At 38.6% G+C, this 26,538-nt stretch overlaps 1 protein-coding gene across 3 annotated transcripts in view; it reads right to left on the minus strand.

Annotated features, from left to right (window-relative positions):
- Nucleotides 1-26,538, minus strand: part of BICC1 (BicC family RNA binding protein 1) — a 271,995-nt gene that overhangs the window by 91,643 nt on the left and 153,814 nt on the right. For all 3 annotated transcript variants that reach the window (XM_059170215.1, XM_059170214.1, XM_059170216.1), the window contains exon 3: nt 19,461-19,530. In XM_059170215.1, coding sequence (XP_059026198.1) covers nt 19,461-19,530 — 70 coding nt within the window. The remainder of the gene's footprint in view (nt 1-19,460; nt 19,531-26,538) is intronic.

Consider the following 26,538-nt stretch of genomic DNA (forward strand, 5'->3'; position numbering starts at 1 on the left):
CCCCCACTGAGCAGAGAGCCCGATGTGGGGCTCCATCCCAGAACCCTGGGATCATGACCTGAGCCGAAGAAAGAGGCTTTAACCCAGTGAGCCACCCAGGTGCCCCCAAAGACTAAATTTTAAAGGAGAGAGAAGAATTGTTCGAACTAGTAAGTTTTCAGTCTAATGAAAATCATATTATCAAAGAAGCAGATCCTAACCCTTTGTGGATGTGAGAAAATAGTAGAAATTTTTAAATAATTAATTTTTATAGTTAGGAACAACCCTAACATCTAGATTAAAGTTGGTCTTGATATACCCATTTATAAAGGCCATTTTTAATGCATTGGGTATGTAACCATTCCCCACAACACTGTTAAGAAACATCAATAAGAACGATAATAAGGGGCGCCTGGGTGGCTCAGTGGGTTAAGCCACTGCCTTCGGCTCAGGTCATGATCTCAGGGTCCTGGGATCGAGTCCCGCATCCGGCTCTCTGCTCAGCAGGGAGCCTGCTTCCCTCTCTCTCTCTCTGCCTGCCTCTCTGTCTACTGTGATCTCTCTCTGTCAAATAAATAAATAAAATCTTTAAAAAAAAAAAAAAAAAGAACGATAATAAAGCAAGTCTTCAGTAACTTTCAGCCTAACGTTTACTTTGCTAACTTCTCCCTAAAAACATGTTTCTGAGAAACAAAGAGCGTATAGAGAATGTCTCCTCAGACAGCACCATATTTACAGCATCAAGAGCAGCCATCCAGGCTAGTAAACCTGAGGCAGCTGGGGAAGCACCTTGGATTAGATGGGGGCCCACAGGTCCATAACCTGAAAGATTCAAGAATCAGGTGGATTTGTAAAGGCAAAACAAGCAAACACACAAACAAAAACATAGGTTATTTAATTCCAAAAGTAGCCCTTTTCTGCCTTCTTATATAATGTGCTCATACCAATGGTAAAACACATTTCCACCTCGCTCCTCTTAAAGACTGGCCGATGAGGGAGAATATAAATTCACAAACTAGGACCTAGAATAGAGGAGCCATAATCCAAAGAAGCCCAAATGGAGACCTGAAACAAAATGAAGGTAGAGAGATAATCTGATGTTTTTAAATGTTTGTTGAATTACACGTGGGCAGAGCCTGGAGTCAGGGGACTACTGCAGCGTGGAGGCTGCCAGAAAAAGGAGTCTCCAGCAGAAAGAGCAGGCTAAGCAAAATCTCCTGCTGCCCCACACATTTAAGTCTGCCGCAAATGGGGCGCCTGGGTGGCTCAGTAGGTTATGTGACTGCCTTCAGCTCAGGTCGTGATCCCAAGGTCCTGGGACTGAGTCCCGCATTGGGCTCCCTGCTCAACAGGGGGCCTGCTTCTCCCTCTGCCTCTGCTGCTCCTTCTGCTTCTGCTCTCACTCATGTTCTCTCAAAAACAAACAAACAAACAAACAAACAAATAAATAAATAAAATCTTAAGGGAAAAAAAAAAAAAAAACTCTGCCACAAATATAAGTACCTGAATGGCTGACATTTGCAAGAAGAAATTCTAAAAGAAAAATTGGTTTCTTTGCCTTTAATATATAGTAACAAACAGAATAGAAAGTTAGCCATACTTTTTTTTTTTTTTAAGATTTTATTTAATTTGAGAGAGAGAATGAGACAGAAAGCTCGAGTGTGCGCACATGGCGAGGGGCAGAGGGAGAGAGAGAACCTGAAGCCGATTCCGTACTGAGCACAGAGCCCAAACCAGGCCCTATCTCCCGACCTTGAGATCATGACCTGAGCCAAAATCAAGAGTAGGACGCTTAACTGACTGAGCCACCCACATGTCCCGTGCTACACTTTAAATAAGATAGAAATGACTTAGATAAAAGTCTCCCAAAACCTACCCCAACAAAATTGCTATTGAGGACTCCAGTTTGCACTGCAAATAGAGAGGGATTTGAGCAAACTGTACTTGCATTTCAAAGAGAATTAGTGTATGTCAGCTTACACTACTCAGACAGGTATCTGAGTTCAAATGAGACGTTAGGCAGTAAAGGAAGAGTCAGTCAGGTCTGGCAACAAGATCCTCGGAGACTCTGATCTGCCCTCATCTTTTGAACTTCTTTCCCAATAAGGGAGGTTGGATCCCATGATGAGTAACCGGACACACAAGAAGAATCAAAAACTTGAATGTACCCTGTCTGCCTCATTGGAACAGAGGCAGCCAGGGGTAAGGACAGACATTTTCTGGGGACTGCCAGTCTGAAAACCAAACCCTACACATTTTGAAAGCTACCAACAGACTCTGCCTCTTCAAGCAACCGATTCAGAGGATGAGAATAAATGACCACTCAGGCAGAGTCTAACACCAAGAATAGAAGGAAAGCTTGATAGGGAGGAGTACATTCCCTGTGGCCACAAGGAATCCTGTGCCTAGCTTTGGGCTGGCACAGGTCACAGCTTTTGATGTTCTGGAAATGAAAGGAGACCTACATGTTCACTGTAAGAGAAGCAGTCAGAGAGATGTCAGAGCAATTCTAACTATTACTTAAGTATTTGTGTATTTGCAAAATTACACACATACACACTCATACACACACACACACACACACACACACACACACACACGCACCCTGTTCTTTATCCAATCATTTTATTGAATTTCTATATGAAATATAACTTTTTTCCCCTTGTAAGGAGTCATGAGATTATAGAATGACTTCAGATTATGTAAGTAGGAAGTTACGAAGTACCTAGATTATGTAACATTTAAGAACCATGGATGCATTTATTTTCTTTTGACCTATGATGTAATTCTCACTGGAAAACATGCGTAAGTTATGAGGTGTTTGCACATGTAACATTTTAAAACTGGCTAGCAAAAGCACTAAGCTCGTTGTTACATAAGTCATTCTTCCATACATGAAAGGCAGTTACTAAAGGAATATTAGCTTGGCTAATCAGCTTTAAAAATCACATCAAATTTAGTAAACTACAGTCATACTGACAATAACTTTTCCATCCTACTTGGTTTTGACTCATTGACAAGTTTCTTATTGTTTGTTTAAAGAATCCAATTTAATTTTGTTAAGCCATCTTAAAGGTGCTGAGAATTACTAAATTGTAAAACTGGTTATACATTAGTATCCCACAAGCCCAGCCATGAAATGGACCGCATTATAATCCCGACTATTCCACTTTTAAGACTTGTAACTTGACAGCTACTTCTGTAGCTGCAAACTCCTACAAATACAACTCTTGAATACCCTCAACCCTATAAGTTCTCTAGGTTATTATGATTGCCAGTTCCCTGCCTCTTTCCAACTTTCTTGCTGGCTTCAAATTTCCATGCACCATCACATTCCAAGGTCATCCATTTCTCCTTCTCATCACACATCCTAAAATGCACTCCAGCTTTTTGCCCTCTCCATATTACCATCTTCCACCACAGGTCCCCTGTGTTTTCCACTGCTGAGCAGTCAAAGAACTGGAAAAAAACATAACTTTCCTAATAAATCTGACTACAAAATTACATTTTGCAGCCTTAGCTGGATACTAATTTGGTTTGGTAGGTTTTTTATTCATCTCTACTGCATTTTCTGTAAGAAGCTGCCCTAAACCTTCCCTATAGTTTCTTCAAGCCTCTAAGTCACCCCCTTACCAAAGACTGATAAAAATAAAGTTATACTCAATTTTCTCCTTTTTACCTTAAATCTACCATAATCATTACTCTTTTCTCTTCCTTCTGAAACTCAGGAATATACATTCAAACCAGTTTAATAAATATTTTATTGAGAACATGCTGTATCAGACAAGAAGTTGACCGAACATGTTCCTGGCTGAATCAGTGACCTCAGTCTTTTTTTTTTTTTGACCTCAGTCTTTAAATCCATGACCCTATCTGGTAGTGTCTATTGGGGACCATAGAAACCAGTAATTGAAATGGGTTATTTTGTTCAAATGAGCCCAGTGTCAGTGGAAGGACTCACAAAGTGAGGTCAATAGGACAAGGCTATAATTAACCCAGCCCCAAGACCTACTGAAGCCTGGCCCTACCCCTGCAAGATGTAGCTCTATCCTTAGCTCTGCCTTATTTTCTCTAGTGTCAGTTTCATCTCTGTGTGTTCTCAGCCTTATCCACTCAAGTGATTATTTTTACGGAAAAGAAAAAAAAAAAAAAAACGAAACAGCAAACTCATTCCATGATTGTGTCAAGCAACCACTCCACCTATTAACATTTTCTTTCACAGATAGGCTCCCCTAAATATTAGTTGCTGCCTGTTCCTTTCAGGATTCTGTTGCTTCTCTCAAAGGTCACAAATGTGACCATGATTTAAACTTGTTTCAATAAAATTAAGTCTCTAATAGATTATAGGAGAAAAAAAAAAAAAACCGCTATGCCTTCCTGTCTAGAATAAAGTTTCACACAGAACATGAGAATCAGGAAAGCCAAGGATTCCTTTCTCAGAGAATGAAATGGACAGGACCTCCCCTTTGTGGGCATCTTATCCATCAGGCATCAGTTCCAAACTCTGAAGAACGTAGGTATGATTATTCATGGAAACCTATAAAATTGTATAAAGTGCTGACTTTTAAAATATTTGGATGCTAATGTGATCATGAAGAAAAATAGGAAAAGAATGAAATCCTAATGCTTATTACTATCAAGTAAATATTTCAGAATCCCCATAGAGCACACTTAACAACTATATTGTTAGTAACGGAAATATTTTTCCTAACTTGGCTCAATTCACCAACCATGAGTTTCGGGAGAGTACAACAAGTGGACAGAAATGATCCCATGTCTGGGTCCTTTCCCCTGTGATCAATAATCAGTGCTCCCTAACCAGGCAGGAATCACAGTGTAGCTGCCAAGGGTCTGGGATCCCCAAACCACATGGATCATACCCAGGTGAGGGAGCTCAGGGTTCCTGCCCTGCTCGCCCACTGACATTCTTTCCTTAACCTGCCAAAACCATGGGATCTTAGACTTTTCTCTCTTCTTGCTTCTTCCCTTGGTATATATTTTTCTTTTTGTTGACAACAATCTGATGTGCCTGGAAACTGATTCCAGTACCTATGCTCCACTTGGGAGGATTTTAATACTTCTACAGATGGTCTGGAGCATTATTTTTTTCTCAAAATGAGCCGTGAACTCTAAATCATTTTTGCCATACTTCTGTACTGACATATAAAATACACTTGGGATGACTACAGTCAGATTTTCACCAAACAACAGTGTCATTAATTAACAATGGAAGTATACCAACTCTGTTTGTCATAGCATAATGATTATCCCAATCATCCAGGAAACTGATCTTAGTTTGGGCTTCCCTGCAAAAGTCACTGAGACAAGGACTTGGGTTAGTGTGTGTTACCTGAGATAGTTTATTCAGGAGGTGATCCCAGGGAGCACCAGTTGGGGAGTAAGGAAAATACTACTGAAAAGAGAGGAAAGCCGGTGAAGGGAGTAGGACAGAGCAGTCACTGCTGGGACTCACTCCCCCTGGGGTATTCTGAGGAGACGTGAATAACATATCTCAGAACTGTCCCACAGATGGAAGGGGAAAACAGACATATGTTTTCTGATTCTAGTTCTTCACTGGCTGAAGGCTGCCCCTGGGAGAGTTCACTTGCTGGCACTGGCACCAGTACCAACACCAGCATGTCTAGGCTGCTCTGGACCAGAAGAGTAAGCCCTCACAGTGCTCCACAAGTATTCTAGTAGAGGAGCTCAGACCTCTAGCACTTAACGTGAGAGGTGTCAGTGGGAATGGGAAATGCCCACCACAGGGTAACTCAGGGGTGGGCTAAAAGCACATCAACAGCATCTGCTACAGCAGCCAACTCCTTGCTTTCATCAAACCACCATGTTCTGCTGATTTACATTTTAAGAAGACTCCTTAATCCCACTGTCATCAAATATGATCTACCACATTCATCTTCCAGTCTTTATCACATTCCTACAATAGCCATCAGTCATCTCCTGTGACCACCCACTGTCCACACCATGGATGAGTTCTCATGAGGTCATTGTACTCAATGACCTGCCCCACTGGTCCAATCTTACTGGTCACCAACTCTTCCAACTCTCCCTTTTGTCAAACAGCCTGTTTCCTTCCTCCAGCAAATAATGATCCTTCCCAACTTTAGCCTTTCCTATACAAAATGCCCCAGCCATACCCATCCTTTGGAGACTCACACTAGGAACTACCAACTCCTAAAGAGTTTCTTTGGCTGTGGCTTGTACTCTCCTTCTCCCCCACTGAACTACTCTAGTCCTGATGGCAAACAATGCCATTAGAAAAAAAAGTGTTTAAAGTGAGTGGGGCAGAAAGCCCTGGCCAAACTCCAAGTATCCAAGGGGCAGAAACTGAGGTCCATGCTTCTTTCTTAAGTTCCTCCAACCCTCGAAGAGTGCCCACAAGCCAAATACCACCAGGAACACATTGGTAGTAAATAAAACAAGCTTTCTTTAGCTGTAGCAAGAGGAAGAGTTCACTAAAGGAACTGGAACATTCTAAGAGGAAATTATAAGACACTTATGATAACTTAGGCCCTCCCCAGAGGGCCTAGGAAAGTAGAGGCCAGATTTGGAATGGAAGCTGTCAGAACGTGAGGGCAATTCATTATCCTGGCAAATTTAATCTAGAAGGCAGAGGACTAACGCTGAGTTGGAGTCCTCATTGGTAAAGCAGCAACAATCACTCACGTCAGTCACAAGAGAATTACTTCTGTGGTTGCACCATGTTCTTGTCTCTGCCTTGCTTCATACATACTCAAGGAGGAGTCTTGTGTGATTATTTATATTCCATGAGAGATATTTATGTTCAATTGGGAATACTGTGGCTTAGCTGCCAGAGCCATTTTTCACTTTCTCAAAAGTTATTCAAAAGATACCAGTAAGATTTAAATAATTGTTGAAGTGATTTCAAATTTATTCTAAACTTAAATGGTAATGTAAACTTTAAGTTATAATTTTTAACTCCACTTTCCTGGCAGGTACCACACACACAGAAGGGAGTAAGACATCTTGGCCTTGGACACAGGTCCATGAGCTCACAGTCCAGAAGGAAAGGCAAATGTCTATGATGACACAACACAACCATGAAAAGTGCCAAAACCTAAGTATGGATAAGGTACTGAGTTAGTGCACAGAACAGAGTGCTGAACTCCATCTGGAGGGTGAGTGAAATTTTCCAGGAAGACATGTCATCTACAATGGATGTAAGAGAATGACTAGGAGTGACCACCTGGAAAAAGAAGGTTGGAAGATGTCCTTCTGCAGCAGACACACCATAGACAAAGGGGTGAGATGGCATAGGGCTTGGGGAACAGAACATAACTCAATGTGGATGAAACAAACTTTACTCAAAACTAAAAAATATTTTGCAATGAATTTAATGAATTTTCAACCTAGACTATGTAGATACTACATTTTTCAGGTGTGGAAAGAGAGAATATTATATAACCTATGATGTAAAAATTTATTAGGCACTCACCTAAGGAGAAAACCCCAGAGGGTTAGATTAGAATTTATCCATTTGATGGCGAAAGCAAAGGAAATAAGGACATACTGCTTGATTTCAAATATGTTTATCTGTGGTGGCTGAACAGTCCTCTTTCCTTTCTTCTCCTTCATGTTACTAAATTCACATGTACCTCTCCAAGCTAAGTGAAATAAATCAGGACTCCCTGGTGCTGTCAGATTTGAGGAAGAGCTTGGATCACATAAAGAAAGGAAAAGGGTATCTCTGAAATACAGTAACACTAAAGTAAGTTCTTTTGTTCTCTTAAGTAAGCTGAGTGTTGAAAAGGAGGTAAATTATTCCAAATCATAAATACGCTTATTTAAGGATCCCACTCTAGAAATGGAGACAGTGTAGAAACAGAATGCAAGTCAATCTAAATAATGTATTTAAGTGTCCTTCCCTTGAGTATGAGAGATTGGAAAAATTCTCAGGAGCTTTTCCTACTAATATACCAAAATGAAAGCCCAAATCATGGAAATAAAGCCAAACAACATATAACATTATATAAGAGTCACTGAGTTCTTAAGTATTTCTCATCCCTTGCCACATAAACATATACACATACATACACATATATGTGTCTATGTGCATATAAAATTTCTATACTGTTAATATTGAAGATCTAATATTTAAATAGTTAACTTTTTAAATCCAATGCCTTAAAAGTTAATGCACAGTTTCCTACAGACCTTCAAAAATCAATACACAATCACTCTTTAAGGTCAATTCACTTCTTTTTAGTTTGGAATTGAAATAATCCACAAATTACTTATAAATAAATAATATTAATGGTGAGAAATGAGGGGTTTGGAAAATACAGTTAGAGAGAACTGCTAATAATTTAAACTTCAGAGAAGGAAAAAAACAATTTATTTTGTTAGAAAAAAAAATGAACAACTAACTAAAAGGGGGAAAGGATTCAAACAAATCAACAAAAGGTTAAGAAAAATAGTCCACAGAGAAATACAAAAAGTTTCATAAACAGGAGAAAAATGCTTAGTTTTCCTATTAATTAAGGATATGCATGAAACACCATATTTTACACTTCTATTATGGCTGAGGATGGGAAAACACAATGTTGACAAAGATGGGAGGAAGAATCATCCTTTCCTGAATCCATTCCCTGACTGGTAGGAGTTCAACAGTCACTTGGGAAGAGAAGGTGGCAACCATAAAAAATATTAAAGTTGCTCATTAGCTGTGGCTTAAGAATTCTTGTAATAGAAAAGCTTAAACAAGTAGACGAATACATTTGACACTCACTGTAGGAAAAAGAGAAAACATAACCCAATGTCCATCAAAACAGATCTGTCGACATATATTATTGATGTATCTTTACCCAAACACACACAATGGCATTTCTTACATTACCTACATGCTTTATATGGAAGGTGTTCTCTTACTACTTTTTAAAAGGAAAAATCCAATAGCAGAAATGTGTATGTGTATAAAATGGATCCATTTTCATAAAGTAATTATAATAAGTCTCTAATCACAAGACAAAAACCATACATATGCTGTGCTCTCATTTCATTTTTATTTCAGCTAGGACTTATTTTGTTTCAAGAGTGATTTCTGGGTGCTCAGTCTGCCTTTGACTTGGGTCATGATCTTGGGGTCCTAGGATTGAGCCCCACATCAGGCTCCATGCTCAGTGGTGCGTCTGCTTCTCTTTCTCCCTCTGTAATCTCTCTTGCTCTCACTCTCTCAAATAAATAAAAATCTTAAAAAAAAAAAAAAAGGTAATTTCTGGCAGCAAGATATAAAAAGAATGTAACTCCTCATTCTTGAAATCTAATATCTTTTGATAAAAATGTCTGTTAGTACATTTGTATAAAACAGGTTTGTATAATAAGCCTCAAACCATGCTTTAATGGCACAAAAAGGCCATTTGAAGAAATGAAGATACCATTATGATTTAAGTTATTTTCTATATAGTAAGTGAAAAATGACTGAGCATGGTTAGCTGTTTGCAACTACATCATCATGGTGTTCAAATACGTTCACAAATCTCAGAAGCTATCACAGTTATGACAACTACACATTCTAGAAAAGAGGAATGAAAGACACAGGCTGCAGGAACTGGAGGGGAGCTGGTCTATCTCTCAGCAAAGGAGTCACAAGACAAACGAGTCACAGACATGGTCTGAAACACTCACAGAAAACAAGCAAGCAGTTAAGAATGTACAAACTATATAATTAAAAACTGATGGCCAGGTGCCATCCTATCATGTTTATCTTTCACTGGAATTCTGTCCATTCACTTATGTTACGCACATCAATTCTCCCTTCAGGGGTCCCTATCCCACCTCTAATCCTGGGAAAGGGAGCCGGTTACACACTGTGCTTCATGCAATGTTCCAGTGAGAATCCAGCGCTATGCACACGGCCGTGTCCTGTCATCACACCTGCTCTTCCAGCTTGGAGCTCCTCGGCCTCACACCTCACACTCTGCACCAGACGACTGTGGTTGTGAGGGCCGTCTGATGCACTGTAGGACGGCCAACCCTGGCTCTGCCTACCAGATGCCAACAGCACCACCTTCCAGCTGTGACACCAGAAATATCCCTAGACCTTGCTAAACGTATCCTGGATAAAATTATGCTAGGTTGGGGCGCTTGGGTGGCTCAGTTAGCTAAGCATCCAACTCTTGATTTCAGCTCAGGTCATGATCTCAGGGTTGTGAGATCTGCAGGCTCTGCACTCAGCAGGGTCAGCTTGAGATTCTCTGTCTTCCTCTCCCTCTGCCCCTTGCCCATGCTCTCTCTCTGTTTTAAATAAATATTTTTTAAAAAACAAAAGCAAAACCAAAAACTATGCTGGGATGCCTGGGTGGCTCCATTGGTTAAGTGTCTGCCTTCAGCTCAGGTCATGATCTCAGGGTGCTGGGATGGCTCCCTGCTCAGCAGGGAGTCTGCTGCTCCCTCTCCCTTTGCCTTTCCCCTCTGCTCCTGCTCTCCCTCTCTCAAAGAAATAAAATCTTTTAAAAAATTATGTTAGGTTGATAACCACTACTCCAGATAAAAGTACATAAATTCCAGTAAAACATTAATAGGTTTCAAAAGAGGAGAAGAGGAAAGACATATACTGCAAAAAAGCACAAAAGATGATTAAATCCAGGTTGAAAGTTTTAAAAAGATGTATTAAAAAAGAAGCTTACTGGATGCATCATTCAGTAAGCTTCTAAATGTGGATAAGGAGTTAGGGGATTGCCTTTCTTCTTCAAGATAATTAAGAAAAATACTCTGAGCTTTCTTAAGTCAATGTGTTAGTGAATATCCATTCCTTTGGTGACTAAACACTTCTCATTTAGCACCTATCTGCATGCTTAGGGACTGGAGGAAAATACCTTAATTTTTTTTTTTTTTTAAGATTTATTTATATATTTTGGAGAGGGGAGGGACGGAGGGAGAGGGCCAACAAAGCGCTCAATCTCAGGACCCTGATGTTATAACCTGAGCTGAAACCAAGAGTCAGATGTTTAATCACTTAACCAACTACACCACCCAGGTGCCCGAATACTTTGATCTTTGAAATCAAAGCTTATATTCTAATTCCATCACTTCAGACTCTGTGGCCTTGAAGAAGCTGTATTACCTCTCCACATGACTAATGTGTATAAAGTATATGATAATAGTCCTTCATGTGGGTTAGTACAAGGATTAAGAGATAACACAGGTAACATACCTCCCACAATCCTATTATAAGGTAGCTAAATAGAAAGTATTTCATCCTTCCTCCTCACAGCATTTAACAAGAACTATCAGTGGAAGGAACCCTGGGATGGCACTTTCTTCAAAAAAAGGAGAAGGATTTAAAAACATCGTCCAGGAAACTAGAAGACAGAGAAAGGGAGCTCTCCCGAAAAGAAAGGCTGTGGTCAAAGGCAGGCAAGTGACAGAAGATCGATCTTGGTTCCAGCCACCTTTGGGGGAATAACAAGAGTGTGATTCACTGTTGAACCATCTTTCTTTCATTCTTAATTTCACAAAACTTTTATTGGTTCTTTAGAGATTTCATGCTCCTTTTAAATTTACACATGAAGCAGTTATTAGGGATCATATACCACTATCTTTTCATGTAATACACTTTAAAATGCTGATCAAAATGTTGTGCCAGGGCACCTGGGTGACTCAGTGGTTGAGTGTCTGCCTTCAGCTCAGGTCATGAGCCAAAGGGTTCCAGGATTGAGCCCCACATCATTCCCTGCACAAAGAGAAACCAGCTTCTCCCTCTCCCACTTTCCCTGTGTGTGTCCCCTCTCTCACTGTGCCTCTCTCCATCAAATAAATAAATAAAACCTTAAATAAATAAATAATAAAGTGTTGTGTCCTGGATCTAGGTCTATTTTTTGTGAAAATACACTTTAATTTTTAGAACAGTTCCAGGTTCAGAGCAGAACTCAGTAGAAAGTACAGAGAGTTTACATCTATGCTCCTCCCCAGGGATCAACACCATCCCACCATCAACATCACATCAACATCAAAACCATTCTAAGGGTTTTAACAAATATATAGTGACATATATGTACCATTTTAGATCACACAGAATAATTTCGCTGGCCTAAAAAATCCTCTGTGCTCTGCCTGTTATTTATCCTTCCTTTCCCCCAAACCCCTAATGATCACCCACCACTAACCTTTTTACTGTCTCCATAGTTTTGCCTTGTCCAGAATCTCATATAGTTGGAATCCTACAGTATGAGCACTGGCTTCTTTCATTTAGTAATATGCATTTAAGGTTTCTCCATGTCTCTTAATGGCTTGATAGTTCATCTTTTTAGTGCTAAGTAATATTCTTTAGTCTGGATGGACCACCGTTTATTTATCCATTCACCCACTGAAGGACATCAGGGCTGCTTTCAAGTTTGGTGGTGATGAATAAAGCTGCTATAAATATCTGTGCATACATTTTTGTGTGAACATAAGTTTTCAGCTCATTTAGAGAAATATCAAGGAGTGCGAATGCTGGGTTGTAAAGTAAGGATATGTTTGGTTTTGTAAGAAACTGCCTGTCTTCCAATTTTGCATTCCCACCAGCAGCGAATGAGAATTCCTGCTGTTCCACGTCTTCCCCAGCATGGGATATTGTCAGTGTTTTGGATTTAGGCCATTCTGATAACGTGCACAACAGTATCACATTGTTTTAATTTGTAATTCCCTAAAAACATATGATGTTGAGTATCTTCCCATATGCTTATCTGTCATCTGGACATCCTCTTTGGTATGGTGTCTGTTCAGGTCTTTAGGCCATTTTTTAATTGGGTTGTTCATTTCCTTATTGCTGAGTTTTAAGAATTCTTTGTCTATTCTGATCTTTATTTTTATTTTTATTTTATCATTATTTTATTTTTACTCAAATCTTTATCAGATCCGGCCTGTGCAAATATTCTCTCCCCATCTCTGGTGTGTCTTCTCACTCTCTTGATGCTTTCACTTTTTCCATTCATTTTCTCACCCTTCCACCTCACTCTGAATTTGCTTCCTAATTAAGTTAATTGAAAATCTTAAAAAAAAAACAGATAGATATGTTTGTTACTTATTTCAGGCTTAGCGGACAACTGAACAACTAAAACCCTCTTCTTCTGTGGCCCTGGTAGAGGAGAAAGGGGAGAGACTGGAAGGAGCAGCTAGCCTGTGGCAATTATTAGATGAACAAGTAAGTCAACCCTTCGGGGCTTCAGAAGGGAAGAGAGGGGAACCAGCCAGAGATCAAGAAATCAACGTAGGCTCAGGTCCTTAGTTGTGCTAATGCATCACTAGCATAAACAAACATAGCATAAATTACCTCACTGGTAGGACTGTGTGTATGCATGAGTGTCTGTGTGTGTGAGAGTACACATGGTATTCAGAAAGGTTCTCAAATTTGCATTTGCATGTTTGGCACTATCTATAAATGAAGTCATTCATGTAGAAAGAGATGTACTGACCAGTCATATATCTAAAAGACACACTAATTTTATAAGCTTTTTATTAATTATACTGAGAACTTTAGGAACTAGAAATATCCCAGGTCTCCAACCTCCTCTAAGAAATCTTACTTAGACCATGTTCTCTCTAACCAGAGTAACTACTAGTACACTGCAGACAAGTTATCAAGTCTTTGGCTGAACGCCTACTCTTGGTTCCCAATTAGCATTTATCAACTGATGGTCAGTCACATTAACAATATATACAAATATGTTAAATGCAAAATCTTTCTCCCCAACAGTAAGACAATGGCTCCTGAGCGGCTCAAAGAAAACCACTTTCAAAGACTGAAAAGCAGAAAAGCAAGCAAACACATTCTGAGATTATTTTCCTTCTAAATCCATCTTAGAAGTTGTTTAGTCTAATGACAAATCAAAAGGTCTCTTCCTAAGGAAACAGTACATGAAGATATGAAATACAAAGTTAAAATCCAGAAGGCATTTTTAAAATATGTATACAGTTACAGTTTCATGTTTTTCTTAACTCTTAAATCTAACTCCCCCTGAAAAAGGAGGTGTTATCTATGAGAGTAAGGATACGCTAAATTTAGCCTACTTTCAAATCAGTGTAATTCCCAAGGACTGAGGCATTATAAAACTGATTATTATCAGTAATGACTGTAATCAGCTGTATGTAGGCTATGGCCACTGAAGGGACGCTCGTCTGAGAACACCATGGAATAAGGGAAGGGGTTCAGAAAGGTACTATCTCACCCAGGGGGATCTAGGGCTCTGAAAAGAGACCCGAGCTTGTCTGGGGTCTACTATTACTACATGTAAAACCCTGGGCAAGTTATTCTACTTCAGGTGGCTTTGTTTGCTTAACCTATAAACTGAAAATATCACCATGCAACTCATAGGTTGCTCTGATCATTAAGTAAGATTATGTATGTAATATATTTAGCATGGTGTGTGGCCCCAGCTGGGTCTCAACAAACAGTGGTATTCAGTAATATTGGCGATCGGTCAATTATGTAACCCAACACTAATTAAAGCAGCCACAACAACTGTAGCTGGAAGAGGCTGCATCTTGTGAAGTTTCCCTTACAAGCTTACCAGAGAAGGCAGAGAGCTTCGCTCATTCAGGCGTCCCATGAACGACAAAGATGAGGTCATTTCCCTTGTGTTTCCTTCCACTACTCAGAACCACTGAAAGGAGCTTTAGCCACATTGGTGTCAGTCACAAATCATGTCTTACATCCATTCACTTAAAAGGGCTCCAGGAAAGGCATCATTAGTATTTTTCATAATAGTAAATGCCACTCCTTTGTGAATGCCATGATTTTAAATCTCTCTGCTACACATCACACCTTAGTGGTTGACATCTCCATCCGTATCAGTGGTTTCACTAGAACCATGACTGAGTTGAGCTGAGGTACTGGAAAATCTGCAGATATTTACTCGGTGCCAACTACGAACTGCTTACAGTGCTAAGGACAGAGGGATGAACCAAATGCATGTACTCTTTACTCTTTGGGGAACTGATGGCCTAAAAGAGTGTTCTCCAACCTGTCTTTGTCACTCATTTTACACCATGATCTAGTCATATTTATATGTTTATATATCTATGTAAATACTGACATATGACATTAAACAATACTCATTTACACTCTAATGTTTTCTTTTCTAATCTAGTTGTATTTTTTACATACTGGTTATGACCACTGAAATAATTTTTGAGACACTAATAGGTCACAACTCACCACCGGAAACACTGTAACACAGCTTACCATGCCACCACGCCTCTTCTCTGCCCTCTGCCCTTTGAACAACACTGTGTGTGTTAAAGGCCTCAACCAGTTCAACATAAATACCCAACAAAACTGTAAGCACACTTAACAAAACATTTTCCTCTAAAAAAAAATAAAGTGAACAACTTATAGTTTTTCTCAAGCTAAGATTTCCTATTAGATACCACTTGTTCTGATGGAATGCAACCAAAAATAATAAAACCTCATTTTAATGATCCTTTTCCTTATTCCAGGAGGGAGAAAATAGCCAAACTTGGTGCCCAACTCCCTCCAAACCAGGATACATCATGCAATTCAGCCACAACTTTCATTCCTGATCATTCCGGGACATCTTGAATTGTCATAAAAGAAACACTTGCAGAGAAAAGTTTCTATCATTAAATTCTGTAAGACAACTCTTTCCCAGAACAAAAGCCAATAAAGCTTCATCAATGCTGACCACATTTATCTGGAATTTGGCATAAAAACTTTAAACAATTTTCACTCACATTTACAACCCTGCCAGTTTAAGAAGGAGACTGATGAGCAAATTAAGGGCAAAAAGAAGACTGTAAGAAAAATATTTACTGTATTTAAGAGAACAATCTCATCTAGTATCACATGCAGCATAATCATACTAGTGTGATAAATTCTCATTAAAAAACACTTTTATCTATTTGTTAAGGCAGGTCTGGCAGGACTTCTATTTAGCAAAACAGTCAAACTTGTTCAAAATGCTATCTGTAATTTAATGAAGCTGCATTTGCTTTAAAACAGGCTGTAATTCAGAATAGCATATTCAAAATTTTAATGAGTGCCTAAAGTTATTCTGTTGGTAAGGCTTTAAAGTATTAAACATCTTAATCCTTAAGGACAGTCTTCATAAACATATACCTCTGATTCTTCTATTTAAGGCAGAATATTCTAGCATTCTGAATCTAAAAGATGGAAAGAGTTTTATTTACTTCCACACAAAATAAATGTGCATTATACACAAGAAATACTAAATATTGCTTTATTTTCTTCATCATTAGGATAATCCTAGAGTTGCCTACTTAATCGTCCATTATATTGAATCTTAAATTCTCAGTTCTGTCTCTAATGAGAATTCAACCTTCCAATAATTTCATATACTTGTAAATTCTAAAAAATTCTATAGTCCCTGAGTTTTATATGACAAAACAGGCTCCTTGCCAAAATGCCATGCTTACTAAATGGAAATGTTTCTATTACATTTTTCACTATGTTCCCTACGGCTCAAAGGAATGGAGGAGGAGTAAAAAGGGGGGAGAAAGGGGTGGAGAGAGGGACAATTACCAGGTGGCTTTTTACCCAAAATTATATTTCACACAGGCACAGAACAACAGTTATCACTCTAAACTTACTCATCCTGACTGACTGCAACGATGACAGAAACTTAAAATTAATGAATCCATGAAAGTGCAGTTTTTAGAAACCAAGACTGACATTATCCAGGAGAAGGGGCTGTTGAAGGACTTGTGCCTATTTTTCAATAGTAATCATCATCCACTGCCATGAACACATGGTCTCCCCGGTAACTAAGTCATGATATTTCCACATCAGATGGTGAAATTTTGGTTTCTGCAATTCAGCTTAACCATGAAAGCCATGAGAGGAACTTGTTAAGTATACACTTCCCAGTCCCACTGCAGACCGACTGAACCAGAATCTCCAGAGAAGAACCTGATTTTTCCAAGTGATACCAAATCCAGATCGCTTTCTGCCATTGTGAGGGGCAGCACCTTACCAGGACTCCAACCAATGCAGCCACACAGCCACTCTGATAAAGGGTTGATGGCTTAAAAAATAAAGCACAGGACTAAATTCTGATAGGGCAAAGAGGAGGGCAGACTGGTAACAGTAGCTATGAAAAATGTATGTCTTGGCTTACATAGTCAACAAAGAGGATCAAAAGTCTAGAGAGTAAAATACAACACAAGCCTGTGCCTATACTGAACCACTAGCATCGTCTGGGGATTATCTGTATATCATATCACCGTGAGATTTAGAGTTTAATAACCATCCAAATATGGCACAAATCCCCATACACATTTACATTCTTGGGTCTCTTGAGTAATACTAGTTTAGTATGAAGAAGGTTCCAAATAAAGATTAACAACTGTTTTCCATACAACATTTAGAGGCAGGTATCCACATCAAATCAAAGAATGACCTTCTGAAGGTTCCCCTGCCATTTTCATTTTATTTTTACTTATTACAAATGATAATCAAACAAACCTCATCTCTGAATTTATCCATTTTAAAAGTAATATAGGAATACATATATCGGGGATGTTAGCCAAGAACTGATTCAGCAGCTGTGTGTTTAAGTAATAAGAGCAACTCAAATAAATTCTGAACTGTAAATTCCTCTGAGGAAAACTTTTGACTTTTTTCTCCCTTCCTTGAGCTCAGTCTCTCTCTTTTGGCACGTTCGGCTCATCATACAATACTGTATACATTCATAGCACTTCATAAATAATAGAAAAATAAAATGAGGTCTGTAGACATAGGCCTGGAGGGATCAATTCTTAGGCACAATTCCAAAGGTTAACTTTAACCAAGGGGAAATTTTGTTAAATTCCCCCAAAATGCACTGCTAAAATACTTCTATTTTCAAAGCAAAATGTGTAATCAAAATGTGGATTAGTTGGTCATTGTGAATGGGTTATGTATTTCAATGACCGGAAACTAATCTAAAACATTAACCTCATCTATTTATCTCCGTATTATCTAAAATCTCTATAGTTGTAACCACATTTTGAAAAAAAAAATTAATCAATTCCGAGTTTCTCATGATAGTGGGTGGGGGGGACCTAGCATGGGTAGTGCAAGAGAATAAGCCATCCAAAATTATCTGGAATCATTTTAATATTCATGTTCCCCTGGAGGTTTTCTTTGGAGACTGATCAAATTACATTTTTATTAGGATAGTAATGAAGTTTATGTCATTCTTTAAGTAAAAATACCTGACAATAGGGAAAACGAATATAATTTATATTCAAGTTTCAATTTATTCATGTAGTAGGCCAGGGATTTTTACATGGCCACAAACAACCAAATAAGTAGATAACCCACTAATAAGTAATTTCTTCTTCAGCATAATGAATATAAAACATCTCAACACGCTGAAGACTGAGACTATATCCCACAGCACTTGGCGAATGGAAGGCATGTAGAGGTTATGGGATCAAACCTAGAAATTCACCATGTCTTCTTACGACTGTTTAGCACACAGGGTTTCCCTTTCTTGCCACCATAACAGAAATGAGAAAGTAATAAGAGCAGTGTCTGTAGGAACCTCAATACACTGGAGTCCAGTTAGTCCTCACAACAACTATAAAATAACTTTCATCCCATGTGATGAGTAACTAATAAAATGAGATTAAAAGAAGGAAATCTGAACTAAAGAGAAAGAAAAAGCTTTCAATGTTTAGTATCATTTAGCAATAAAAGTCATAAGGAGAAGGGAAAGTAAATATGAAACTGAACAGCAACAGCAAAAAAGCTGGACCACAAAAGATATGTTCAGCTTGCACAATCTGTTTTTGAATTATGTGATAGTATCTCCCATCAGCCCCTAATGACTACATGTATCTTTTAATGAAGTATATACGACAAAGTTTGTTGAGACTAAGGTTATACTTTGAAAAAATATCCATAAATATATTTACTGGCAGGTCACTTGAAAATACTATGTAATCTGGGGGAAAAAAATAAATAATGGTGCCTGTATTCCATTCTTGACCATCCATCCATTGGGTGATGTGTTCTAGGATAAAACAGAAGAAAGGCCATGCAAGGCAAACACTCAGCCTGAAAGAAAAATGTACTGGGTTCACCAGTTAGACATGTGAAGAGAAGAAGCATACATGAAAGGAAGCCTAAGGTTTCTAACATATGAGAAGAAGAAAAAGATAGCTCTTAAATTCGTGTGGTACAAAACAAGAAGTTTATGTGTTGAAAACATGCTGTTACATTCAGAAGTCACCATGACTCATGGCCATTGAATGAAAGAACATCACTGAAATCGTAATTTGCTATGGTATCTTCCATAATAACATTTCCATTACAATGAAATACTTAATGTTTTTTTGGTTGTTGGATAAAAGGCATCATTCTTAATTACGGTAAACTTTCCAAAACATCACTATTTCACAAATATTTGGGGACAGACATGATAAAAATAAAGGCAAACTTCCAGTAATTCCAGTCCTCATTATCAAAGCCACCAATTTCTCCATCTCTCATGATTTACCTTTCTTGGATTTGGCTCCGATCTTCAGTTTTGATGGCCAAGCAATCTGTGTATTTGTTTCCTCCATGATCTGTAACAGAAATTAAAAGAGAAAAATATTGATTCAATTAAGAACTTGTATTTACAGATAAGATTCCTCTAAAGAAATTATTTTCAAGTCTCTAGTCTCATGCTGATAAAATGACCTCATTTGAAAACAACGCAAAAAAAAACTTGCTGAAAAAAGAGATTCATTTTTATAAGCCTTTAATCTATTAGAAATATTCAAGTATATTTTGTTACTCCCAGTGTTCCTCTCCGTTATGCTTCAGAGTTTTTAACATAGAGACAACAAGACCAAAAGTACATGAACAAGTAATTGACCCCACTTGACGCCAGAACTGTCAGAGATGCTTGTGCTGAATAAAATTCCCCAAGACTATTGCCAACAGATTGCAACACACCAAACATAATCCTTGTAACACAAAACTACATGGGTTAGGCCATACTAAATGAAGACTTTTTTTTTCTGGGAAAAAAATTAATAACTTGCTTTGGGCACATTTGTATTTCATTAAAACTGATGAAAAACCTCTAAACACGACATCATGTCGTAAGGCTGCATTCCCGTCATCCTTTGCCTGGTGCAAAATGGCATCTTTGCCACAATTCTTTTCTGCTTCCATGAGACTAACACAGGCCGGAGTGACCAGGACCCAAATGTGTGAAGGTGTAAGAAGGAGTAAGGGAAACAACCACCACAGAGTAAAAGTGGTAGATGGCAAATAAGAAAGAGTAACCAAAAACTGTTCACCCTTTTTCCTTCTCTACTTTTATCGCATGAGTAAGACTAGATTAATGTTTACTTTGTACCATGAGTACAGAATTTGTCAAAGAAACTGACAGGGCAAACAACTAAACAAACTAATAGGCAAATAAAACCAGTACATATTAATCACTTCATTTAGAGTAGGATAGTCTATACTTTTATTTTTTTAAAGACTTTATTTACTTAGTTGTCAGGGAGGGAGAGAGCGAGAGAGCACAAGCACGGAGAGCAGCAGGCAGTGGGAGAAGCAGGCTCCCTGCTGACCAAGGAGCTGGATGTTGGGCTCAATCTCAGGACCCTGGGATCATGACCCGAGATGAAGGCAGACGCTTCACCAACTAAGCCACCCAAGTGCCCCAATATGATTTTTAATATGGATTTAGAGTTAACTAAACAAATTAAAGGTGAAGACAACTAAGCACGGTGCAATTAACAAAAAGTACCTTTATCCCTTCAGTATTGGCTATGTACTGCGTATAAGGCTACAGAGTTAAAATATTAACATGCATCTTACTTTACATAATCCCCTTTTCACAGCATAAAAGAACTTCCAGCAGATGTTTCAAACTGGAAGCCCACAGATGCATTTTGTCTACCCATCATAATGTTTTTAAAACATGAGCCAACATTTTTAACTCTGAAAATTTCACATAGAAATTAAGATTTCTGGTTCTTTGGAGAACTTGACAGATTTAGCACTTGAAGCCCACATTCCCACATGGCAACACTTGGCTGGCACTGAGGACTGGATGCCCAGGAGGCTCTCGGCTGTCCCCCAACCCCCACTGGGTCTCTTACATAGAGGTCAAGAGCCACTTGCCATTATCATCACATCTGTATTATTCACTTGCCATATACCATGGTGTTTACACTTTTATATTTTTCTCAGAGAAATATTTCTCTACACCTGTGTATCTATTAAAGACTGAAAAACCCAGGTGAGATCACACTGTCCTCACTAAGTGAAGGTACTGGCCTGGGCCTGAAAGTAGATGAACTTGTTCAGCCCAACCCTGTAAGACCTAGCCCCTCTTCTTTTCCTACCATCCATGCTGCCCTTGTTGGTTGTCTCCACCATTAAATTTTTAGCTCTAAATCCATATTTAAAAATAAAATAAATATTACCATCTTCAGCTTACTCTTCTTCCCAGCAGAGCAAACATGCACAGCAGGTTTCCTGTAGGGCCTCTGTGTCTACACACACTTGTCCAGCTGCCACAGCCCCTTCTACTCCTGCATGACCCAACCCCAATTTTTCCCATCTCACTGTGCTGAAATTCCCAATCTGAAATTCTCCTGTTTTGTGTTTGTTTATAATCTGTCTCTGCAAAATAAAAATAAGCTTTCCACCCTACACATAGCAAGCAAAGGATACATGTGGGTAAATGAGTTTTCACAGCATGCTTATGAAGTAGACCTGTTTATTCCTCACACAGCTAGAAAGCAGCAGAGTAGAGATAAAAACACCAGACCGCTTGCAAAGACCATACTTTTAAAACCAGACTGCTTACAAAGACTGAACCATACGGAACATAGGGCCTCTTTTTAAAACATGTATATACAAATTTGAAAATAAGCTTTAAGATTTGTGCATGACAAATGGCTTTAACATCTTACAAGGATTTATCAAGAGCATACCTAGGTACCACAAGTTCCAGGATCCATAACTATGATTAAGACACAATTCCTGGTGTCCACAAGCTTACAGTCCAGTCAGGGACACATGCAAAAATGCCAACTGCTGACAGTGAACTGGGTGGCTACACAGGACCTGCTCACAAAGATGGTTCAAAGCCACTGTTTTGAAAGGTCAGGTTAAGGGAGATGGTTAGTAAAGATTTTCTAAAATACAATCTACAAAATCACTCAAGTCTTGAAAGGCAAGTAAAAGTAAATTTATGAATAAGTTCAATAGTCTCTGAATGAGGGCAGGAAGCCCCAATTAGGGGAGACTTCTCATTGGTCACATTTTAACACTTATACTTTCAAGAACTATACATACATACATACATACACATCTTCAAAGTGACTAAAAATTGATTCAGAATTTTCCTCGAAGAGATAAAATGGGAAAATGAGATCTTACTATAATTCTGTTAATAGGGAAGCAGTAAGAAAATAATCTATATACCTTTCTTTTCCTGAGTTAAATAATTTGGCCGTTTAATCTGGTAAATTATTTTGGCAACATATGGTGGTAAGACATAACTTTCTAAAATCTTAATCATTTGCAGAACTTCCTAGGAATCACCCTGTATATATGTTTGATCTCTTCTTAATAAACAACAATAGATGCTCCATGACAGAAAATAGTATGTCAGAGAAAATATCCTCATGGAATATAATAGCCATCAAGTCAAAATGCTACTTTACACACACCTTCTCTAAGCCTCCCATCAGTCCAGGGTCTCCACTGGGCAGTGAAGTGGTGAGACTCAGAAATGCTCACTTTAAACCTACCTAACATTGACACTATCTGAGTGGGAAGGGAGACAGACTATGCCAAGCTGAGTATCCCTAACTCTAAAACCAGAGTTTTACCTTCTATAGTACATGACCTCCAAAGTTCTATGAGCTACAAGAAATGTCAACATAAATTTAAAGAAAATGAATTACTAGTTACTGGAATCTGGCACCCATAGCTGACCTTCCCTCTATGAGTAGAAAAAAGTGACTCCCCTGAATATCATCTGTGGTCAGTCAATGCCAACCACACAGGTCATTCACTAGGCTACAATCTCCATACAGAGCTCTGAGTGGATGCCTTCTCAGGTATGTCTTTATTTGTTCATCATTGTATGTAATCTAGTCATTAAGAGCAGGTGGCTCCAGAGGAGTCAAGTACCAGCTCTGCTACTTTTTAGCTATCATGATGGGTAAATTGCTTTTATCAGTCTTTCATCCTTTGTATAATTAATTATAGTACCCACTCATAGAATTGCTGTGAGGTTTTGATAAGAAAACATGTGGAAAACTCCAAACAGAGAACATGGCCCACAGTGATTATTAGATAATATTGACCCTTATGTTAATTACATATTAATTACTTTTGTTCAGTCACTGGTTCTAGAAACTAGAGATACAACAATAAATAAGATTTTGCTTCCCTCCAGGAGCTCCTAGTCTAACAAGGACGAGGACAAGTTAACCCACCACTGTGTACTGTGTGTTAAGTTTCATAATGGAGCAGAGCAATATGAGTATATGGAGGGAATCCTAGCCCAGTCATGGGTAGTCAAGGAAATTCCTATTAATGTTGTGACCTAAAGGAATAGAAACAGCTAGCTGGAGAAAAGGTAGAGAATGTGTCCCAGATAGAAATAGAATACATGTAGAAAGGTCTAGAAGGAGGGAGGGAGGTACTTCAGAGGGTCTGAGGGTAAGTCAGTATGGCTGAGGTGCTTCAAGCCTCACTTCACACATCAAGGACAACAAATGTGCCTCACCTCTTCTCCACCTGCCTACGCATCTGCACATGGGCATGTTCATATAGCCTTGAGGACATGACACAAACCAAAGCCATCCGGTACCTGTGCTTGGCTATAATTCACTACAAATCAATTTTGAAAGCTAGAAGAGTAACTATAAATAGGAAGAGGTCATACTTAACTTACTTTTAGGAAGTCCAAATTCCCCTTAGGAAGTTCTTTTTTTTTTTTTTTTTTAATTTATTTATTTGACAGAGAGATATTATAACAGGCAGAGAGGCAGGCAGAGAGAGAGGGGGAAGCAGGCTCCCTGCTGAGCAGAGAGCCCAATACAGGACTCAATCCCAGGACCCTGAGATCATGACCTGGGCTGAAGGCAGAGGCTTAACCCACTGAGCCATCCAGGTGCCCCTTCCCTTAGGAAGTTCTTAATGAAGCTTTTCAAACCATCACCTCCAATGACTCCAAGTCAGTTCCTACCTACAGCACAGACACTGCACACTAATAGCTGGCTTTAGCCTCAACCAGTTACGGACTAGTAGAGTGTGAAGCAGTCCTATGATAAGGAGGAAGAGGAAGTATAGTTCTCTGTTGGGAGTATGTGTGGACAACAGTCCAGGGACCGTAGGACTAAAGCTGAATTAATGGAAAAGGGGCTGGAGAATGAGCCCTGGTAGAAGTGGGATGAGGATATAAATCATAGGGGCAGAAGGAGAAATTAGGGCCCTAAGCAAGTCAGAAGCTCTGTATGCAGCAAACTACTTTTTTAAAAGATGTCCTAAATGGGGGGCGCCTGGGTGGCTTAGTGGGTTAAGGCCTCTGCCTTCGGCTCGGGTCGTGATCCCAGGGTTCTGGGATCGAGCCCCAGATCAGGCTCTCTGCTCAGTGGGGAGCCTGCTTCCTCCTCTCTCTCTCTCTGCCTGCCTCTCTGCCTACTTGTGATCTCTCTCTGTGAAATAAATGAAAAATCCTTTAAAAAAAAAAAAAAAGATGTCCTAAATGGTCATCAAGATGAACAGAGAGGTAAATCAAGGTAAACAGAGGAGCTGGAAAAGATGAGATCCAGAAGCTGTGGCTGAAATCAAAGAAACCGCAAAAGCTCTGAGAAGAAAATGATGCTCTTATGTCTTAAAAAACAAAAACAACAACAACAACAAAAAAACTGAAGTGAGTTCCAACTAGGCTTTAAAAAAAAAAATCTTATTATAGGCCTGTTTCTACCTTAACAAAACCAAAGCCCAAAGAAAAAATTACTAATTTTGAATAATTTCCTATAAACATTCAATCATACCTTAAATATTTTAAATACTTATTTTAATTCATTATTCTGGATTATTCATTAATAAAGCAGCTAAAGGAAGACAGAGATAAAGCTGGGATTTCTCCTAAAGGCAAAAAAAAGAGGGGAACGAAGGCTAGAAAGCTTACATATAGTTTTAAAAAGATGTCCAAGGAATTCCAGACAACCCTGACCTAAGTGCTTACTTTCCTTTTCAAAGAGGCCATGTCTTTGAGTTGAACAAGACCTTAGGTGTAGACACAAATGATATAAAAGCCACTGAGCAACCTTAGTCGACTAGGTTGTTGACATAACAAGTTCCTGTGACATCTAAAAGATCAGGACATTGACAGAGGAGCTAATCATGGGCAAACCATAACAGGAGCTGCTGGCAATCTTTTAGAATCTTCACAAAATCCAGACAGCGTTTTAAAAAATCTTAAGTAATAAAATGTTATTTTTTAAAAATTACAGAAATGGGACCACTAAAGCACTTAATTTTTAGGATCTCTTAATGGATGAAAACACTGACACCTTTTCAAAAGGATATTATACATTTTCCAAAATCCAATTAATTCCTACAAGGAAATCATTTTCCAGAAACCCATGTTATGCCCCAATTCTTAAGCAAGCCAGGATACTGTCCAAATGTTCAATTTGCATTCAAGGAATAATTCAATTAAGTGGCTAACTCTGACCAAACCCTCTGCAAAACATAAGATGTGTGAAATTTGAACTGAAAGCTGGGAAACATGCTTAAAATGGATAGTGCTTCCTTGCAGAGCAAAGAAGCCATGTATCACAGTGTCATTTAGATAAAGGAGTGCCTTGGTGTACAAACCACAAAACCTCCAAGAAGAAAATGACTATCTTCTATCTCAGGGAGAAATATCCTAAAGTGAGTGCCAGTTAGTTTTTTTGTTTTTGTTTCTTTAATATCATTGTCCTGGTTTCTACCTTCACAGAAATCAAAGTTCAAATGTTTACCAAAAATTATTCAACTTAAATATTTTAAAGACTTGTTCTAACTCATTATTCTGGATGCTATTATGTTCATGCCATTTCAAATAGGCCTGTTTCAACTTATGGACATCTTCACTGTTGAGAGAGAGTCCTCAATTCTACCAATTACGCTCTTTAGTTCTTTTATTGTAAGCAGCAATTCTCTGTCATGGGGAGAGGAGATTTGGGAGGCATTCATCTAAAGATAAAAGTATCTGAAAAATAACTATTTGAAGTTTCCATTGTTAGACTTGTTATACTCATTACTTTCAAGGGATTAATAATGGAAATGTAACTTAATTCTTATACTAATCTTAGATCTGACGAATGGAAAATACTTCTAGTAACAAAAGTATTTGAGCCAAGAATATCAATTTTGAAACATATGATGCAATTAAAATTAAGATTGTTTATATCAGAAAGAATATGTATTTTTGTAGTTTAGGTTTGAAAGTTACTTTTTCCTGATGAAAAATCTGATGAAGGGTGCCTGGGTGGCTCAGTGGGTTAAAGCCTCTGCCTTCGGTTCAGGTAATGATCTCAGGGTCCTGGGATCGAGCC

This window comes from Mustela lutreola, chromosome 4 (assembly GCF_030435805.1).
Source record: "Mustela lutreola isolate mMusLut2 chromosome 4, mMusLut2.pri, whole genome shotgun sequence".
In the NCBI taxonomy this organism is placed as follows: domain Eukaryota; kingdom Metazoa; phylum Chordata; class Mammalia; order Carnivora; family Mustelidae; genus Mustela; species Mustela lutreola.